This window comes from Ctenocephalides felis, unplaced genomic scaffold (assembly GCF_003426905.1).
Source record: "Ctenocephalides felis isolate EL2017-DRISC unplaced genomic scaffold, ASM342690v1 CF-g0.4_SCAFFOLD_03571, whole genome shotgun sequence".
Classification (NCBI taxonomy): domain Eukaryota; kingdom Metazoa; phylum Arthropoda; class Insecta; order Siphonaptera; family Pulicidae; genus Ctenocephalides; species Ctenocephalides felis.
In genome coordinates, this window is record NW_020539725.1 from 9,780,384 (window position 1) to 9,800,111 (window position 19,728).

At 29.1% G+C, this 19,728-nt stretch overlaps 1 protein-coding gene and 1 non-coding gene across 2 annotated transcripts in view; both read right to left on the minus strand.

Moving 5' to 3' along the window:
• Nucleotides 1–566: 566 nt before the first annotated feature.
• On the minus strand, nucleotides 567–728 carry LOC113387179. Its single transcript, XR_003368129.1, has one exon. It is a non-coding gene; the product is annotated as a U1 spliceosomal RNA (small nuclear RNA).
• Nucleotides 729–9,658: 8,930 nt separating this feature from the next.
• LOC113384773 (neurogenic protein mastermind-like) overlaps nucleotides 9,659–19,728 on the minus strand; it is a gene marked incomplete at its 5' end in the record, with an annotated part of 55,898 nt that continues 45,828 nt past the window's right edge. The window contains 6 exon segments of the mRNA XM_026622532.1: nucleotides 9,659–10,137; nucleotides 10,255–10,331; nucleotides 10,587–10,883; nucleotides 11,049–11,357; nucleotides 11,598–11,723; nucleotides 12,001–12,328. Of these exon segments, the coding sequence (XP_026478317.1) occupies nucleotides 9,760–10,137; nucleotides 10,255–10,331; nucleotides 10,587–10,883; nucleotides 11,049–11,357; nucleotides 11,598–11,723; nucleotides 12,001–12,328 (1,515 nt within the window).

Below are 19,728 nucleotides of genomic sequence, written 5' to 3' on the forward strand. Positions count from 1 at the left end.
AACTGTTCGAAAGATATTTGTTGGGAATGGTACTGATTAATTTTAGGTGAAATATACCGAGCCTTTTCTTGTAATGAACTGTTGAAAAAAATGTAAGCCGATTTTCATGTAACTTTTTTTAGTGATATACATCGTGGTCTTATAGAACTTACTGTAACATTACGGCCTTACGACAAGTAGTTTAATTTTAAAAATTCGTCAAACTTTGCTAAAATTATCATCGTTTTTTTTTAAAGTAGGATTGATGAAGTTATATTTACACTTTTTTTTTATTAAGTCGATTATTTACACATATCGGGATTTCATGTAACTTGCCTCAAGGCTAAATACCAAACCAACTAGTTAGATTTAGGATACAATACCTACGGGTAAAAAACCCATGTTATAAAATGTAATGTATATACTTACATTTATTGAAATGTATATGTTTTTGACTTGACTACAATCTGTCCACACTGTTATATCGAGTATAGTCCTGTTAGCCGACGTGTAAAATCCCGTCAACTTTGCTATACGAAACAATTAACCTAATGTTCTTTATGTTTTCTATGATAAGTTTATTATTACCGGGACAGCGCGTACGCAGTCCCGACTACCAAAAATTACGCGCCCGAGTTATCCACATTAGGGACAATCGCAGGGGTCAGCCCAACCGAGGTGCAATGGAGGGGCCTCGCCCTGGGGGAACCGCCTTGCTGATCACGGTAGCCCCCACGCCAGGTAAGTATGCTCTACGGTCGAAAAATCGTCGACTAATCGAGAACGGTCTATGTTTCACAACGTGCAGATAGTCGCTCGCCGAGCGTGTGCTACGCGCTGACATCTGCTGTTGGTACGTAACATAACACTGGGGAGCGGTTCTACGATACAACAATATAAGGCGGGTGCATGGCATCGTGCCTTAATTATTATTTTTTTAAAAACAATTAACATTTTAAAAAAAAATTTAACTTCGAAATAATTAGATTTTTGAGAAACTATAAATTTTACAAAAAAATACTTTTTTTGAAAAAAAAATGTTTTCTTCATTTTGACATATTTTCGAAATTCTGAACTTTTTTTCAAAGCAATCGTACTGCTTTAACTGCATAGAGACAAAATGTCAAAGCGCGTAAGCGCCCCATCGCCGTCTACCGAATATCATCGGTACGAAACCCATAGGAATGCAAACAAAATTTATATTTATTGTTAAACTCTATAAAATATCTGATAATTTGATAATGATCATTTTTGACCGCCAAATGGCATTTTTTTACTTTTTTAGTAGATCTCCGAAACCGCTAGACCTGCCTTCATGAAAATTTGATCAATTCTTCATCTTGTTAATACAAGTAAAATGTTTTTTGAATTATTCAAATCGGACGCTCCGTTTTCTTAAAATCTGAGTTACCGTTTTTTGCCCCGTATCTTCGGAACGGCTAGACCTGCCTCCGCCAAAAACTAATCCGCACGTCTCCTTATCAATACGAATCGAATGATTTTTGAATTATTCAAATCGGTTGATCAGTGTTCCCGAAATCGTCGACGAAAATTTGTAGCCGCACACACATACACACACGCACACACACACACAAACATCAATTTTTTCTAAGGTATGCCAAAATGTTCAGAAGTTTTTAAAACGTAAAGATATAAAAAAAAATTAACTTCCCGTAGGGCGTAACTTCGAAAATGAAAATTTTTATATATCTTTACGTTCTAGAAACTTCTGAACATTTTGGCATACCTTAGAAAAAATTGATGTTTGTGTGTGTGTGTATGTGTGTGTGCGTGTGTGCGGATACAAATTTTCATCGACGATTTCGGCAACACGGATGAAGCGATTTGAATAATTCAAAAAACATTTTATACTTGTATTGACAAGATGAAGAATTGATCAAATTTTCATGAAAGCAGGACTAGCGGTTTCGGAGATCTAGTGAAAAAAATAAAAAAAAATGCCACATGGCGGTCAAAAATGTTCATATGCACATATGCACATCAAATTATCAGTTGTTTTATAGAGATTTTAACAATAAGTATAAATTTTGTTTACATTCCTATGGGTTCCGTACCAATGTTTATCCGTTAGACGGCGACGCGGCGCTTACGCGCTTTGACTATGCAGTTAAAGCGGTACGATTGCTTTGAAAAAAAGCTCAGAATTTCCAAAATATTTCAAAATAAAGAAAACATGTTTTTTCAATATTTTTTTTTCAAAAAAATAATTTTTGTCAAATTTATAGTTTCTTAAAAATCTAATTTTTTCGAAGTAAAATTTTTTCAAAGATGTTAATCGTTTTTAAAAAAATAATAAGGCAAATAAATTAAGGCACGATGCCATGCGCCCCACTAGTTAATATTAATGTCTTATCACAGGCTCATAATATTTTAGTATCTATGATAGTTATAATCATGGAAAGCTTTATCAAAATCGTCAATTTAATTTCAACAACTGTCCGGGCGATATATTCCAAACGGTTTATGATTTTGAAATAAAGGGCGAAAATTTTAGCACTCTTCTCCTAATTTCAAGGAATCGGCTCGGCCTATCGTTGTAAAAAAACATTTTCTGGCAAAATATTAATTTTTCCTTCGAGAAGTTAAATACTTCGATGATACAGGAACAGCATTAGATCATTATTGTTCATAGAAACAGAAACTTTATCAAAAACTATAGCCATCATAAGTTATAAATGATTTAATTAATGTGTATATGTATTAAATTTGAATTGTTTGTAGAAATTTCGGATAAATATTGATGATAAGTGAAGATTTTTGTGGGAAAATTCGGGCATACCCGAGGGAGCCTCCAAAAAAATTTTGATACGGGGCCTCGCCAATGCACGCTACGCCCCTGTGCTGAGACCTCCGATCTCTCGAACCTATCCGCAAAATCGACCACAGCAAAACTAAAATTGAACTAAAAAGGAATCACGTCATTTTGGAAATACTGAAGCTTTCTTTTTAACTCTGTTTTAACTTCCCGAAGAAGACGTGTATGTTTTCGTCAAAAAATTCGATTCGCTAGTGTTATGTTTTCTCGTCGTGTCAAGCCATTCTGAATCGAATGAGACCAAAGTTGGAAAAAGTATGTGTGTGTGTGTGTGTATGTTAACAGATTTTTTAATAAAGATTCGTTTGATCGTTATCACCTCCCAGGTGACTTAATACAACAGCGTCAACCTACTGTTGCACGTCACAGGTGACATACGACCAATAAGGAGCAGCACCGCGTACTGCGCCGCACTACAACCACGTTGATGGTGTGCCATCTAACATATAATTCACCTTGCATTACCTGCGCCGTCATAATCATTTTACACAACGTAAGTTACCGTTTCACAACAAAATCAATAAAGACAACATACAACGCAACTAATAATATTATACCTTGTGCATCATAAGCAAACAAATATGCAGTGCCGAATTCAGTTCAATTGATATAGCCAACAATGCACGATCCATTGCAGCGTAGCCAAAAAACGCAACTTTCTTTGACACATTTAAGCAACATTTATGTTGAACATTAACACATATAAACATTTGCGTGACAACCGCCCCTTGTTTAAAAAGGTAGCACAAGGTGTGCTGTAGTAATTAACGTAACAAATGCAACAAGCAGCGACCTAAAAAGCGGTGGAACAATGTATAAATATGATAACTATGACCTAACGTAGGAGAAGGATACATATAATGAGATGACCTGAACTGAAGTGCAATGTTGTCGATCTTACAATTAGAGAAATCTTTCAATTCATCTACATGTCCGATCGTTCAAAATGTAAAACCTTCGTAAACTTTCAAGCATTGAATTTATTTTTTTAACTTCCCGCAGGATAGTTATAGTAATGGTCCGAAAATCGAAATTGAAAATTGTTGCATTTCTCGACATTGTGAAGGTTTCTGAACATTTTGGCATACCTCAGAATAAATGGATGTGTGTGTGTGTTTCGTATGCCCGCATGTTTTCGTCAACGTTTTCGGGCGCATGAATCAACCGATTACATTGGTTCATAAAACATTCGATTCCTATTGATAGGGAGATGTGCTGATTAGTTTTTCGCAAAGGCAGGTCCAATTGTTAAGGAAATACAGAGCAAAGAGTGCAGAATATACAAATCGAGTTTTTGAGAGAATGGAGTATTCGATTTGAATGATCTAAAAAACATTCAATTTGTAATGATTGGGAGAAGAAGTAATTAGTTTTTGGCAAAGGCAGGTCCAGCCATTTCAAAGATACAGAGCTAAATGTGCAAAAAATGGCAGTTTTTGAGAGAACTAAGCGTCCGATTTGAATGATTCTGCTTGTTTCAACAAAATAATAGCTTTTGAAAAAAAAATTGTAACAAATTTTTTTTTCAAAAAAATTTTTTTTTTGTATATTGAAAATAATTCAGATTTTAATTTTAATTCTGACTAAGTTCTAATATACTTTAAACAAATAATTTCAACTTTGCAATTCATTTTATATACTTATAAGAATTATATAATTTTTATAAATATTGGACAATGTTATAATATTTATAATAGTTACGATACGGGAGGTTACAGCAATTTGCCTTAAGGCACAATGCCATACACTACTATCGGAAAAACTTCAAATTTATGACGAATAAGATCTTATGACAATAATAAAAACGGGTATTAGTGATTATCTACATTTGATTTACATCAATACTAAGTAAATCTGAACATGTTAAAGAACAATAATCCGAATTTTTCAAGACGATGCATTAGGAATAACGACCAAATTTTATTCTTCGTGCGGGCTGAGAGTCCGCGTTCGAGAAGGTTAAAGTTACTGGAAAGAAAATGGATTATACATTTTAATATGTACACAAATTTTTCATTCTTATGTAAGTTCGTGACTAGAAAAACTTAATGTCTTTAAAACCTTTACGTTAATAACTAATTAACTAATACCTTATAACTATTAACAACTTTAATACTGGATAAAAAATATATACAAAAACAGATATTTAATTATTATGACTGGAAATAATACTTGTTACATTAACGCCGAAAATATCTCTGTGATTTTGAAATACTTTTTTTCTTGTATTCGAATTTTTTTCCTATTCAGAACTAATCAGTAAGGGATAATTTCATTTTCGTAAGAGATATTTTCATTCATTTTATCTCGTTATTTGTTTCATGTATATATTTAATGAGCAACGCCTGTTATGTACTCGTATATCTCTTACATAAAAATAAAATATATAATATCTCTTATAATATTTAAAATAAATGTTGCATAGCAGACTATTCTTCCTTATTGCTCTAAACCAAGATAAAGACCCTCAATATAAATACATGCATAGAGGACATTTTTAATTTATAATTACATTTGATTAAGGTAATCCCATCCAAGTACAGATATCAATTGATATCGAAGGTTAACCTTTAGCAATAAACCTTCAAATATAACTTACAAGATATGTTCAATAATGCATGTATTTACAAAATGCTATAATCTTTTAATCTTTTTAAATAGTATTATTATTTCATCATACCTGCATTATTATAATCACTATACCAAATCATATATTGACTACGAGTCAAGTTTATTATGTAAAAAATAAATTATGTAAATAAATTATAAGATAGCGTCGAATTGTAGAAATAAAACTTGATATAATATTTTAATATGATATATTTATTATCTATGTATATAATAATAATAATAATAATTTGGCAGTAAAACCATTTATCCTACATTATATAAATATTGGTCTATAACCTTATCGTCTCTATGTGTGATTATATATGAAATTGTATACTCATACATCATATATATATATATATATATATATATATATATATATATATGTACTCATATATCTTTTAAATATTTACAAAGTAATAAAATACTAAAGTAAGAAATAAAATTGCTGATTTTAGCAATCGTATATATATATATATATATATATATATATATATGTGTGTATATATATATACATATATAAATATATATATATATATATATATATATATATATATACGGGTAAAGAAATTCACTGATGAATAGATATTAATAATGGGGAATTTTCTAAGTTTGGTCCAAGGTTAATCATCGAATGCTCCTAAATAAATAATATTTGATAATTCTCTGTGCATTTAAATGTATCTTATTACATTACTTATCATGATATCATTTTTCATCAAGTATATGCATTCAGAGTTGACTAATAAAATAATACACAAGCATGTTTAATGTCAGCATCATCAAAAAAACATTTTTGTGAAAAATTCTTCTAATCTTTATCTTATAATCTAGAATAAAATTTGGTGTCACAAAAATGAAATGGCAAGTTTATCTATAACCAATTATAAATAATATAAATATATCGGGATGGAAGAAATCACCTCAATCAATTCGATTGGAATTATTCAATGAAGACTTAAAGATGCATAATAGTTTCTTAAACCTATTTTTACATTATATATTTTTTCTGCTATATCTTTAAGTAAAATTTTCTATGCATACAAAAATTTTAGGTATGCAATTTAGAAACCGTTCCTTGTTATGATATTGTTCATAAATTAATATTTTATTAATCAATTTGAGAACAAATTATATAAGTTATTTAAAATTTAACAGCTTTTTGTCTCATATCGTCTAATTATATAATATTTTAATTTTTTTCATTATATAAAATTGTATCATAATATTAATATTAATTCCAGCATGAAACAAATGAATAAAAATTTATTTGAACAATGTGAATATTTTTTAACTGATTGTTAATTCAAGTTATTGTTATTAACTTTCAAATATAATATCTCGGATTTGAAATTCAGAAATTATTTATAATTAGGTATACATACTATAAAATAAAGAGCTAGAATATAATTAATTATGATAACTTTACTAAAAAATTTCTTTAACGATATTGCAATGTTAAGTCATTGATCAATGTCGAGATGTGCGACCAGATAAAGTATTTGGGAATTTTTGTTAAAAATAAAGTTTTCTAGCAGGGTATAAAATGGAATGCATTTTGAAATCTCTTGTTGAGATTAAAAACCAAAAACACTCAAACCATTATAAAATATAATTTAGTTTGTTGAAACAAAAATATTTGCAATGTATGTACTTGAAACGTACAATTTAAAATATTATCTAGCCCTCTTATTTACTAAAAATCAATGAATTTGGCAGAAAATAATTTTTCCATTATATAAATTTTTAAAATAAGTTCTTTAGAAACATTGCCCTAATTTTAAAATTGACTATTACATCAATTTATACAAATCTTTTGTATAATATATATTTATATTAAGTACATTTAATCTATGTTAACTTTTCTAAATGCTATAAATTTATTTATTTATTTAAAAGGATTGTTCGAGACATTTTTAAGTTATATTTCAAATATAACATACTAAGTCTACTTTTGCTTTGAAATGCATAAATTATTTTAATATATTTAAAATGGAATAGATATTCTTTGTAATAATCAACCTCACGTAGCACAACTTTCAATTCAGAAACTCACTCTCTCTTAAAACTCTATTTTAAACATTAATCACAATAAATGGCGGAATTAGTTTAATATTTATATAACATAATTTAAAAAAATCAAAATTAATTCCATTAAATACTATGATCTTTACTCCAAACTAAGGACTTGTGAAAGATTTGAATTATAATTATTAGTAATATATATATATATATATATATATATATATATATATATATATATATATAACAATTACTTTATTATTTAAATAATGTGACTAATCTATATTCATTAAAGCTGCTGATGTTAAAAAATTTCAATTGATATAAAATTTACAAACTAAAAATCATGTTTAGTAATATAAAATGGAGTTTGGAGTAAATTAAAACTGTTTGATAATTATTCACACAAATCTTACACAAGTGCTTTTATTATTTGCATATGGAATATTTCGAGTATAATTCTAACTTGAGTATGATATACCATAGGAAAGTTTAAAAACATTAAAATATCTCTATCAGACATTCACATGTTCTTAAAGTCCATTATATAAATATATTTCAACATTGTAATGTGTATATAAAATTAAAATTAAAAAATATATAAAAATACAAATTTTAATAAATATATATATATATATGAAAAAAATAATAGGAATATAATATCTTTATCTACGATCATATCATAAATTACTATAAACATTCTAACCTATGTGATTATTAATGCCAATTAAATAACAAGTCCAAAGTTTATTTACACTATTTAGATAATTTATATTCACTAAAAAACTGGCTTCAAATATAATATATAATGTATGATTGTTATAAAGCACGAAATTCAAGTTAAGAAATTTTTAAACCGAATATTTGCACATTTAATTACATTGAATTGAAGCTATAAACAATAAAAATTGTATGCCAAAATAATTATTAGTTATAGGCCATATAACATAACTGATTAGTCTAACTGAACAAAATAAATATACAGAATAGATTCCAGAGAAATTATTTCATTTGTTGACAACCCTTATTATAATTTTACTTCAAGTCAGTTTTAATTCCAAATAATTCATTATTTAAGATGCTACCATGGCCAATTTGCGCATTATAATAATCAATAGCACAATAGTCATATTTCCAAGTAATATCGGGATAGAAAATAAGTGAAAAAGTTTAAATTAATTGGTCTTCATTATTTTTTAGTATTAGAATAGTTGAATTCTAATTTAGTTACGGATAGTTGATATGAAAACAGCTTAGTGGAAGAACTGGCAACATCAATAAAAATCAGTCAGTGGATAATTAGGTCTGTTAACAATTACCATTACTTACGTTCATAAAATAGTTGTAACATAATTGTTCCACTTAACTACATCACAGTAGTTGATGGAATTCAAATTTAATAAATTGAACAAATATGTTTTAATATTTGTAAAAATTAAGTATGATGAAATAATTATCCACTATCTAAAATTTGTTGCAAGATCTGAGACTAATATCAGTTCACTATCACAGAGTCAAATTGACTTAAACTAATTAGTAATGTCCTAATTCATTACACATTGAAATATAAACATATATATATATATATATATATATATATATTATATATATATATATATATATAAATATATATAAAGTGAAGATAATATAATTTTTGAAAGAGTTTTGCTCCACTCTTGATAAATGTGATGTTATGTAAGATTTATTATCAAACACATGAAAAAACATAGACACAATCTTCATAAACAAACAGCAGATTTTTGTATTTTTCACCAACGAATCTGTTGTTTGCTATTATATAATTTCATTTCTAAGGGTTTATTTTATGGGTAAATCTATATTGTGATTTTTGCACTATAACAGTAATGTATATGGATCTAAGACAAACACACTATCACCTTCTTATTAGATAATTTTTATGCACAGAAATGTTTCATTTTCCTGAATTGTATTATTTTAATGTTATTCCTGAATAATGCGGATTATGTTAATTTTTTATTTGAAGATTATGTCTACTTGTAGTCAAGCTTACGTATACCTACTAAAGGTCATATTACAAGCTGAATTATCACAATAAAATATTTTTTTTTTACTTTGGAACAAATAGAAAAATTCTGCTTATTAAAAGTATCAAATGAGTAAAAAAAAGCTTTGAATGGTGGCACCATTTTGAATATATCTCGACTAAATCAAATGATTATTTATATCGGCTCATAAACTTGTAGTCTTTGATATTTACATCTGATGAGCTTTTAGTACGCAGAAAATATTGCAGATCTATCAAATACTTACTGATTTTAAGAGATTTCTTTTTACAAGATATCCTGCAAATTAAAGGGATCGGTATCCAAACTGTTTAGCAATTCCTGTGCAGAAAAATTACTTGCATCTCCTGTAGGTAAACCATCCAAGAATTCCAGACTAAAATCTGGGGCACTATTGTTTATCGGACTATTACCAAATGGTGTCATATTTGATCCTGCTCCAGCTTGACCATTCATTGTCATTGACTGAGTCTGTGACATGTGCACTGAGGACATATTCGACATTTGGTGTGTCATATTAGAGCTGAGTGGTTGTTGATTTTGTTGATGTGATAACATTTGTTGCAATTGTTGTTGTTGGTGTATATGATTCTGATGTTGTGGGTCACTATTCATGGCATTCATTTGATGAGCCCGCATCATTTGCTGTAAAATTGAAAATCAAACTAGTTAATTTAGCATTTAGAAATTTTTTTTACAGAAATTATTAAAATAATGAATATAATTTGAATTTTTATTTTGATGTTAGAATATATTATTAACCTGTTGTTGTTGGTGATGTTGCATTTGAGCAGGAGTCATTTGCATAGGTCCACCTTGAGCACCTGACATACCAAATCCTGAAAAATAAAGCAAATAAACTTTAGATAGTGTTTATCTCGTATTCAAAATAAAAAAATATGCTAATTAACATTTTAGTATGATACAACATACAAGTGGTATAAAAAACTTTATAATAAACTAGGCAATTACAGTACAATTATTTATCATAGTTTTATTTAAATGATGTTTTCATTTACCATGCATTTTGTAATAAGATTAAAAAGAAACTAAAAACATGACTTCTGGAAAATGAAATAAAAATTATGGCTCACCGGTGTTAATATGCTGCTGTTGTGGATGAAACCTGCCGGTCCCCGGACCTCCGACCGAGGAGTGGAATGCAGCGCTTTGCTGTTGAGACATAACATGGCGCCATTCTGCGCCGCCTCCTGCAGCCCCAGCACCCTGATGGCCGGCACCAAGGGCTAAGCCATCAGCCGTGACCTGCGCATTAGGAGCCCTCTGTTGCTGTTGAGCATGGAATGGCATACGTGATGCCGAATGGATGCTAGCCTGCTGCTGTTGTTGCACACCACCCATGTACATATGACCTGGTCGCATCATTGGACCTAGTTGGTACAATTATGATATTTTAGTACACTAATTTTCATAGAATTAGTATTACTTTTTCAAACACAAATATTCTATTTTAACTACCTACATAGATATAATTTATTTTATTTATCATATATTGATTATTATTGGGCAAATTATGAATTAAAAATAAAACTAACCAGATGGCGGAATAGGTTGCGCTCTCCTCATGGAGCCCTGGAAACGTTGTTGCATCATTTGTTGATGAAGAAGTTGCTGTTGCTGTACTCCTACTCCTGCAGCACCAGATGCTTTATAATCAGGTGGCGGTGGTCTTGCACCTACTTGAACTTGCTGCGCTTGCTGCATGTGAACTTGCTGCTGTTGCATGCTCTGTTGCATGGCAGCAGCTTGTTGCGCTCGCATCATTTGTTGCTGATGCTGATGCTGCTGCTGCAGAAGTTTGGCATGTTGTTCCCGAGCCATCGTCATATTTGCTTGATTCATTCCTAAACATTGAAAGAAATAAGAATACTGGGTAAAAATATGACTCTATGTTACATGTTGAATTTATGAAATATTCAAGAGTTTTATAAACATTTACAAACACTGTATAAAATGAATTTTTATCTTGAAACTTGAAATTCATTAATCTGAAGAAAAGTTGGCAATACACTTGAGCATCCAAAGTAATTGTGCAAAAAATGCAATATCATCAAGAGTGGATTAATTTATAATACGAAAATTACCTGCAGCTCCAGGCTGATGCATTTGCATTGAGTTCGCACCGTGTGGTCCCATAGGATTGCCGGGACCGCCCGGCGACATTCCTTGTGGACCCATACCCATGTGATTAGGACCATTATGTCCCAGACCTTAAAAATATAATTTGTTAGATTCATTAAATAATTTTATCAAAACTAAAAAAGTTAGAATAAAATGATGAGTTAGAATTTCGTTTGGGTATGTCTATCAAACCTACGTAATCACTTGCCAAATTCTATACATTTATTATTATACTATTTAACATCTGTATTTTTTACTTATATTAATACTTTACGTTTACTTTACATGCTTAGTAAAGTTTTTCAATAACAAAGGTTTCAACTATTATTCAATAAAATAGAAACTAAGAATGATTTATTTTCCAACCTGTGCCTTGAGACATTCCCGGATGTCCTGCTGCAGCATGATGCTGTTGCTGTTGTTGCTGCTGTTGCCTCTGTCTAAGGGTCTGCTGCGTAAAATTGATAGTTTGAGATTGCGATACTGTATACGATTCTCCGGTAACATTAGCAGGTTGTGGCATTCCACCACTGCCAGTTCCGCTGCCGACATTCGTATTGCCCCCTGAATTTGAACCCGTGCCAGGGCCATTGTTGCCCGAAGAAGCCTGGCTAAAGAACATGCCCTGCTGCGCTGCTACAGACACGCCCGATTTTAGATCACCAGAGAGATGAAGCTGCTGACCGGCCGAAACCTAATCGAAGATGAATTAAATTAATTAACAAGATTCATTTAGGTTCAATAATTTGTGACTTTTATCTATATACATAACTATAATATTGCCCTTTAAGTTGCTACATTAAACGATATTTAACTAGCGTGGCATTGTGCCTTAAGGCAAATTGCTGGAAATGCCCGAACCTTAGTTTAATAATCGAGGAATAAAAATAATCAATAATCAATGAAAATTGAACGATATTTTCGAATATATCATTATAAATAATGTAACTTTCATTATTTGTATTTATAGACCAGTGGTATCGGTGGATCCGTGCCCTCGAAATCGTGAACGAAAAATTGTATCCAAATATTCACACACACACAAATACAACTGTTTTTTTTTAAATATACTAAAATATTTAGGTGACATTGCAATTTTATAAAAATGGGAAAATTTTCATTTTCGATATTTTTGCTTTTTTATTAATTAATCACGTGATCGATTTTTTAAGGATTTTTGGACCCCCTCCCTCTTGATGATACGTGCTGTTATTTAAAAGAGAAAAAATTGTAAAATTTTTGATTTTTTTAAAATGTTTGGATTTTTTTTTAAAAAATTCAGGTAAAAAATAAATACACTTGATATCTTACTATACCTCTCCCTCCTCCACGTGATATTTCGTATTTTTTTGTCAAAACCCCCCTCCCCCTAAAAACCTCACGTGATTAATGGACGCCCCTAAGTGAAAAAAGTAAAAAGCTTCACTAGAGAAAGCGAAAAGAGTATGAAAAAGTGTATATTTCTAGAAGACAATATATTTTACATCAAACAGAGTTTATTCAGATATAATTTAATCGCCGTGATAAAGAAAATATATACAAGTTAATTATTGGAACGGTATCATGAGATATTAATTCTCATATAAAAACCGTTCTTAAAATCGTTTACAGATGGTATTTAGCTCACAATAGAACAATAATTGTTCCATATCTTTATTTATTAGTTTCATTTAGGTGTTTTCACGCCTCCACCAGTTTGAGAATCGCTGTCAAAATAATCGATTATGTCCCTAAACCACCGTTGCGCACAGATAGAGTTGAATATATACTACAGATAATAAGATAGAACGAAACACAATATATTTAGCAACACGTCGGGGCATTATCTTCCATCGTTTGTTAAACTGTGTCAACTTACAAACGATGCGTTTCCTTCGCTCGTTCGCTGTATTGTATCGTTGATGTTTTAAAATTACTTTGAAATAAGAATGCGTCATGATAAAGAAAACATATACATTGTTTTAAATTCTTCTGAAATTACTGATTCATAATGAAGCATGATGTACAGCGTTTGAATTAATACTGGAGACAGTTTCTTTTAAATATGATAGATATAATTTACGGTTATTTGTGATCATATGAAAGTGGTTTAGCAAAATAATTACTGTTTTGGTTAAAATTCTGATTTAAACATATAGATAATTTAATTGACTTATTAACAGCGTTGCTATTTAGTTATTTCAAAGACTGCTATTGTTATAACTCGAATAATACTGATACTCCCAAAATAAAATTTTTTATGTGCCTTCTGAACAGTTTGGCATACCTTAGCATAGACAAAATTGATGTATATATGTGTATGTATGTGCGGATACAATTTTTCGTGGACGATTTCGAGAACACAGATAAAAATTCGATTTCTATTGGTGGGGAGATTAGTTTTTGACAAAAATCAGTTTTTGAGAGAAAGAAGCGTCCGATTTGAATTATTCAAAAAACATTCGGTACGGCAAGTTCCAGCAATTTTCCTTGAGACACGATGCCATGCACCACTAGTTATTGGAATTAATAGAAAAATATACCTTCTGCATTTCAGACTGTGTCAAAAATTTAATGTATAGTAACAAAGTAAAAGGGAAACTTTGTTTTTTTTTTCTTATAAAAACCAATGTGAAATAACAAACTAATTACTCAATGTCTTTTAATAGACAGATTGCAATTTATATGATTTTTTTTAATATATTATAAAAAAAATCAGCTTTGTTTATCAGCCCTATGTGTTCATTTTTTAATTAAACTTCAACACCTCGTTTTTTATACACGATTATATATTTTTAACAACAATTATTTAATAACAAAACAAAAATTTTAAACTTAATAACATTATTAAAATATAAATTGCAAAATAAAATATTAAAATCATATAAATTTAAGGATTTTAAAAATCTAATTCAGTTAGAAATTACAATTTATATAAAAATATATTGTTAATAATATAATATGAGATAATAAAATAATATATAAGATAATAAGAGACAAATTAAAAGAAAGTTAAAATCAACAACGCAAATTTATAAATTCTACAAACAAATTCAGTGATATAAATTACAATTCATATAATAATGTTTGATATAAGATAATGGTTTTAAATATATAAACTGCTTTAAAGCAAAATTAATTAAAATCAACAACGTAAATTTGTAAATTTTATAAACAAATTCAGTGTTGAAAATCACAATTTAAATAAAAATATAAATGAATTGCTTTGAGACATTACTCGTGAATTTATAAATTTCACAAACAATTCAGTGTTACAAATTTCGATTTAAGTAAAAAAGCTTACAGAGTACAGATTTTTTATCTTGTTATGTAGGTATTAATATTGAAAGTTTCTAATAATTACGTATCATAATAATATTTGAAGTAAGCTTTGCATTACATCTAATTTCTAGATGTGAAAACTAGTTGCACACAGCAGACGTTCACTGGAGAGATCAAAATAAAGAGAACGCATACCACTGCCGAAGTTGTGTAAAAGAATAGTACAAGTCAGCAATTGTAAACATTCACTTCTCTGTAAATTCGAGAGTATTTTTTGTTTTCGTTATACATATTTACAGCAGAATATTGAGGTAATTATTAAAAAAATACATTATTAAATCATTTAATCAATTTTTACAAAAATGTACTAGAGTAGCAATAACAAATGTAAAAATCATTCGCAAAACATGTTTTCGTACAACGATTACAAGCTTACAAATTTCATAATTAAGCAATAAATTATTCTAAAGTCTTTATTTCCAATTGAACTTTCTCACCCAACCCCTAGTTTCTGATCCTATCACGTCCTAATATTTATATGCAGTGTAGAGCGAGGCTTAAAAGTCCGCGGGTAAAAAGGTCCTCCAACGGTATCTCAAAAACAAACAATTTTTAGTAACAATATTTGAAAGTAGAGAAGAAAAGATGTGTAGCCAGCCATCGCCTTAAATCAAGCAACGTCGCTATCAAGAGATAAAGGACCATGTTTGAAAATCTATAACAAAAGTATTTTCTTTCGTTGTTAGCTTTTTATTTGTTTACACTGTTGTTTGGTTTCGAGGCCTCTATTTTACAAAAAATAAATTAAAATAATAGTTATTACAACTCTACTGATGAATATTTCTGAACAAGATCAAGATTATATACAGTGTTATCTTTGTAAAAAATGTGCCCAAAGAAATTTATATTTTGCTTTAGTTGAATAGTTGTAGCTATTATTTTGTCAAATTGAAAATAAGATATTGAATTTGTTCTCAATTGCCCATTTTACACTATCTACAGTGTAAAAAGAACCAGATGTCAATTTTTTGAAAAATACAAAAAAAGGAGGCCTATAACTATACAGCGATTGATTAGAGTTTTGCTGAACATAGCCAGATAGTTCTTTATTTGATATGTCGTATTTGTTGTGATGTAACTGGTTTGGTTTTTTACAATATAATTGCTCAAACTTAAATTGGACCTTGGTGCCCCGCCCAACTCTATATAATTTTTTTATGTGTTAGAATCTTTCCATTATTTCCAATATTATATATTATATTTAATGCCAATGTACAATTGTTAATTATATAGTTGAATAATTGTATTAATTTCAATTAGATAGGTATGCAATAAATATTATTATGTTTTGTATTTGTAAACAAAAAACTGAGGTAATAAAAAAATATGTTTCCACATTTTTTTATTTCAAATAAAAATTGACGCTAGGACTTATCGAGTTACGATTATCAAATAAACGTTTATGATGAAAATTAATTTAATGTGATATTTCATTGTACTAAATAGTACTTCAGCAACTTCAATCTTAAATTCCAAGGAAGTTTGTAAACTATTTAATAGTGCTCGTGTTTTAACATTGTATATATTTGTGTTTTTAATTAAAGTAAATAATAAGAAAATTTTTAATAATTATGAACATGTACACTTTAACTTTTGTATATATATTTGAAAGAATCTATGTGATTTGCTGAGATATTTTCTTAACATACTTAAAATGTTGGTAATAAATACAGTTACTAACAAAATTTTAGGGTCTTTTATATTAGGTGTATTATATAACTGAACTAAGCCTGATTATTATTTCATTTTTATACTTTTAGTGGTACGTTTCGTGTCAGGAGACCATCCGGTTGCCAACCACTGGTATAGGTCGCAAGCAGATCACTTGAGTCTCGAGTTCTGTCTTGTGTATGTTGTGTATTACCACAATGTATGAATTCATTTGATTTCATTTTATACACGCTGCGATATTTATTTAAAAAACTTCATATTTTTTTATTAATTTCTATTTTAATTCTTTAATCAATTGTGATACTGTTAATAACAATGAAGGCCAAAACAAGCCCAACCTAACGATTGAGCCATTAAGTAATTAATTACCTGCATGCAATAATTAGCAAATCTGTTCATAACTGCATTTACCATACTGGCAATTATCATAATTTTCAGTTATCCGTCACTGATATATTTTTTAAATAAATTTTGAATAAATATACTTTTGATAAGTTTATTTTTTAAATTTGATAAACTGTAAGACATAATGAAGTATAATTGTAAAGCCAACAAGGAGAACCCAGACGTTGCTTGTCTGGGATTTTGATAAAACTTGGCATGATAATAAATTTAGTGCCCATACTGACAAGGTAGAATATCAGAGGCCTATGAAAAGTAGTTGAATTATAGGAACTAATTAAGGTTTGCATATTAGCAACGCTTGGAATGTAATTAAATTTTGTCGTGAGTATGAATATTATTATCAATCGATAGATCCCAAATACACAATATGTAGCTTTATTTCATGTTTCTAATTATGTTATTTATAATGGCCAAGATGCATAATTATAAGCCAGTATAAAACTATCTAAAATGAATTTAGTATAATATTATTTCAATGCAGCACAATTTTTGAGTTGAGTACATTGGATTATGGCAGTGGTTTCCAACCTTTTCGTACACCCCCACTTTTTTATTGAACAAATAATTCTGCGCACCCCTTAATATTTTAATTTATCAGGCTACAAATATACATAAAAATAATTATTTATTCATTCATTTTTTTATATCATTTTAACGGTTTTGATCTATTTTATTGAAAACATCATCAGCAAAAATTTTTATAATAAGTATTATAACATACATAAATAATAATAAATGTACGTATTTATTGGCATTGATACATAATACTAAAATAATTAGTAATTGGATTAATTAATAATGTACTTGCATTTTTTTTTGAGAAGACAGAGTTGATGTCAAAATTATATAACAAAACTCTAAGGAAAAAAATATTTGGCAATTAAATCACGTTACAATATTAAAAGTGGTGTATGGCATCGTGCCTTAACGCAAATTGCTGGAACTTCCCGTATCATAACGAAATGTTCGAGGAATATTAAATGTTTTCAAATAGATTATTATAAATATTGTAACATTGTCTAATATTTATAAGAATTATATAAACTGAATTGCAAAGTTGAAATTATTTGTTTAAAGTATATTAGAACAGAATTAAAATTAAAATCTGAATTATTTTCGATATACAAAAAAAAAAAATTTGAAAAAAAAATTGAAAAAAATGAAACAATTTTTTTCCAAAAGTAATTATTTTGTTGAAACAAGCAGAAAGTTCTTTGAATCATTCAAATCGGACGCTTAGTTAATCAACAACTGCAATTTTTTGCACATTTAGCTCTGTATCTTTGAAATGGCTGGACCTGCCAAAAACTAATCACCTCTTCTCCCAATCATTACAAATTGAATATGTTTTAGATCATTCGATTTATATTTTCTGCACTCTTTGCTCCGTATCTCCGTAACGGCTGGACATGCCTTTGCCAAAAACTAATCAGCGCATCTCCCTATCAATAGGAATCGAATGTTTTTTGAACCATTCGAATCGGTTAATCCGTGCGCTCAAAAAGGTGGACGAAAAAATTCGGACATACAAAACACACACACCACACATCCATTTTTTCTGAGGTATGCCAAAATATTCAGAAACCTTCAAAACGTGAAAATATGCAAAAATTTTCATCTTCGATTTTGGGCCCATTACTATAACTACCCTACGGGTAGTAAGCTAAGAATATAATTGTAAATACCTTAATATAGAATTCATTATTATGATCTGAAATAATTTAAACACGATATACTTTTAAAACAAGTAATAATGTATTTTTTCAATTACTTTTAATAGCATTTAATGTGCAGTTCCGTGCCAATTAAAAACTTTCTATTTTTTAATTAAAATTGCCAGTACGGTAAAATACTACCCACTCTAATTGAAGTCATAATTATTTCTAGTGGATCGTGAATATTGTTGTAGCACACCTGTCCTAACCTTTACATATAAATCGCCTTATTATTGTTGGTGTCACTATGCGCTGACGTGAGCAAATGAGGTTAAAAATCTCTCGAAAGCATAGTTGCAAATATTTTCATTTATTATATTAAATGACTAATTCGATGACATTCTTGAAGATGAATTAATCGAACGAAATACTCCTAGAATATAATCGCAGTGCAGTGTATAGAATGTAGACATACTTGTTGGCCGACAGCTTGATGCCACAGATTGATCAATCGTTTTAATTATGGAAAATAATTGAACTATCTTTCAAAATAGAAAAAAATCGATATGGCATTCACAAACTATTAAATTATGCTATTAATGCAACAATTGTTTTGTGTAACGCACTAATTACCAACGTGGAGCCCAATCCTCATAAGGGGGTATTATAAAGTTCAGTCAATTTAAAACTCATCATTTATATTTCTTAAGGGAATATTCTGGTCTAGAGTCATGAATTTTATGCAATATTTTCAAAGCCTTAAATAAATAGCAAACAATATTTTACTTTCCATTTTACACGTTATTAATTAATGTGCTAAGAATATAAAATAAGATAAAAACTATTTTTTTTATTATTATCTCTTATATTTACAACTGTCCAGTAAAGGACATTCAATAAATTTGATGAATTTACAATATTCGGCCGAAAAGAGACATTGTATACTACAAAGGCATGTTGGAAAAACAACTCAATAGTAAAAACTAAAAATAGTCAAAGTTTTCATTCAAGAAGTTGATGATTGGGGCTTTCAACAAATTGT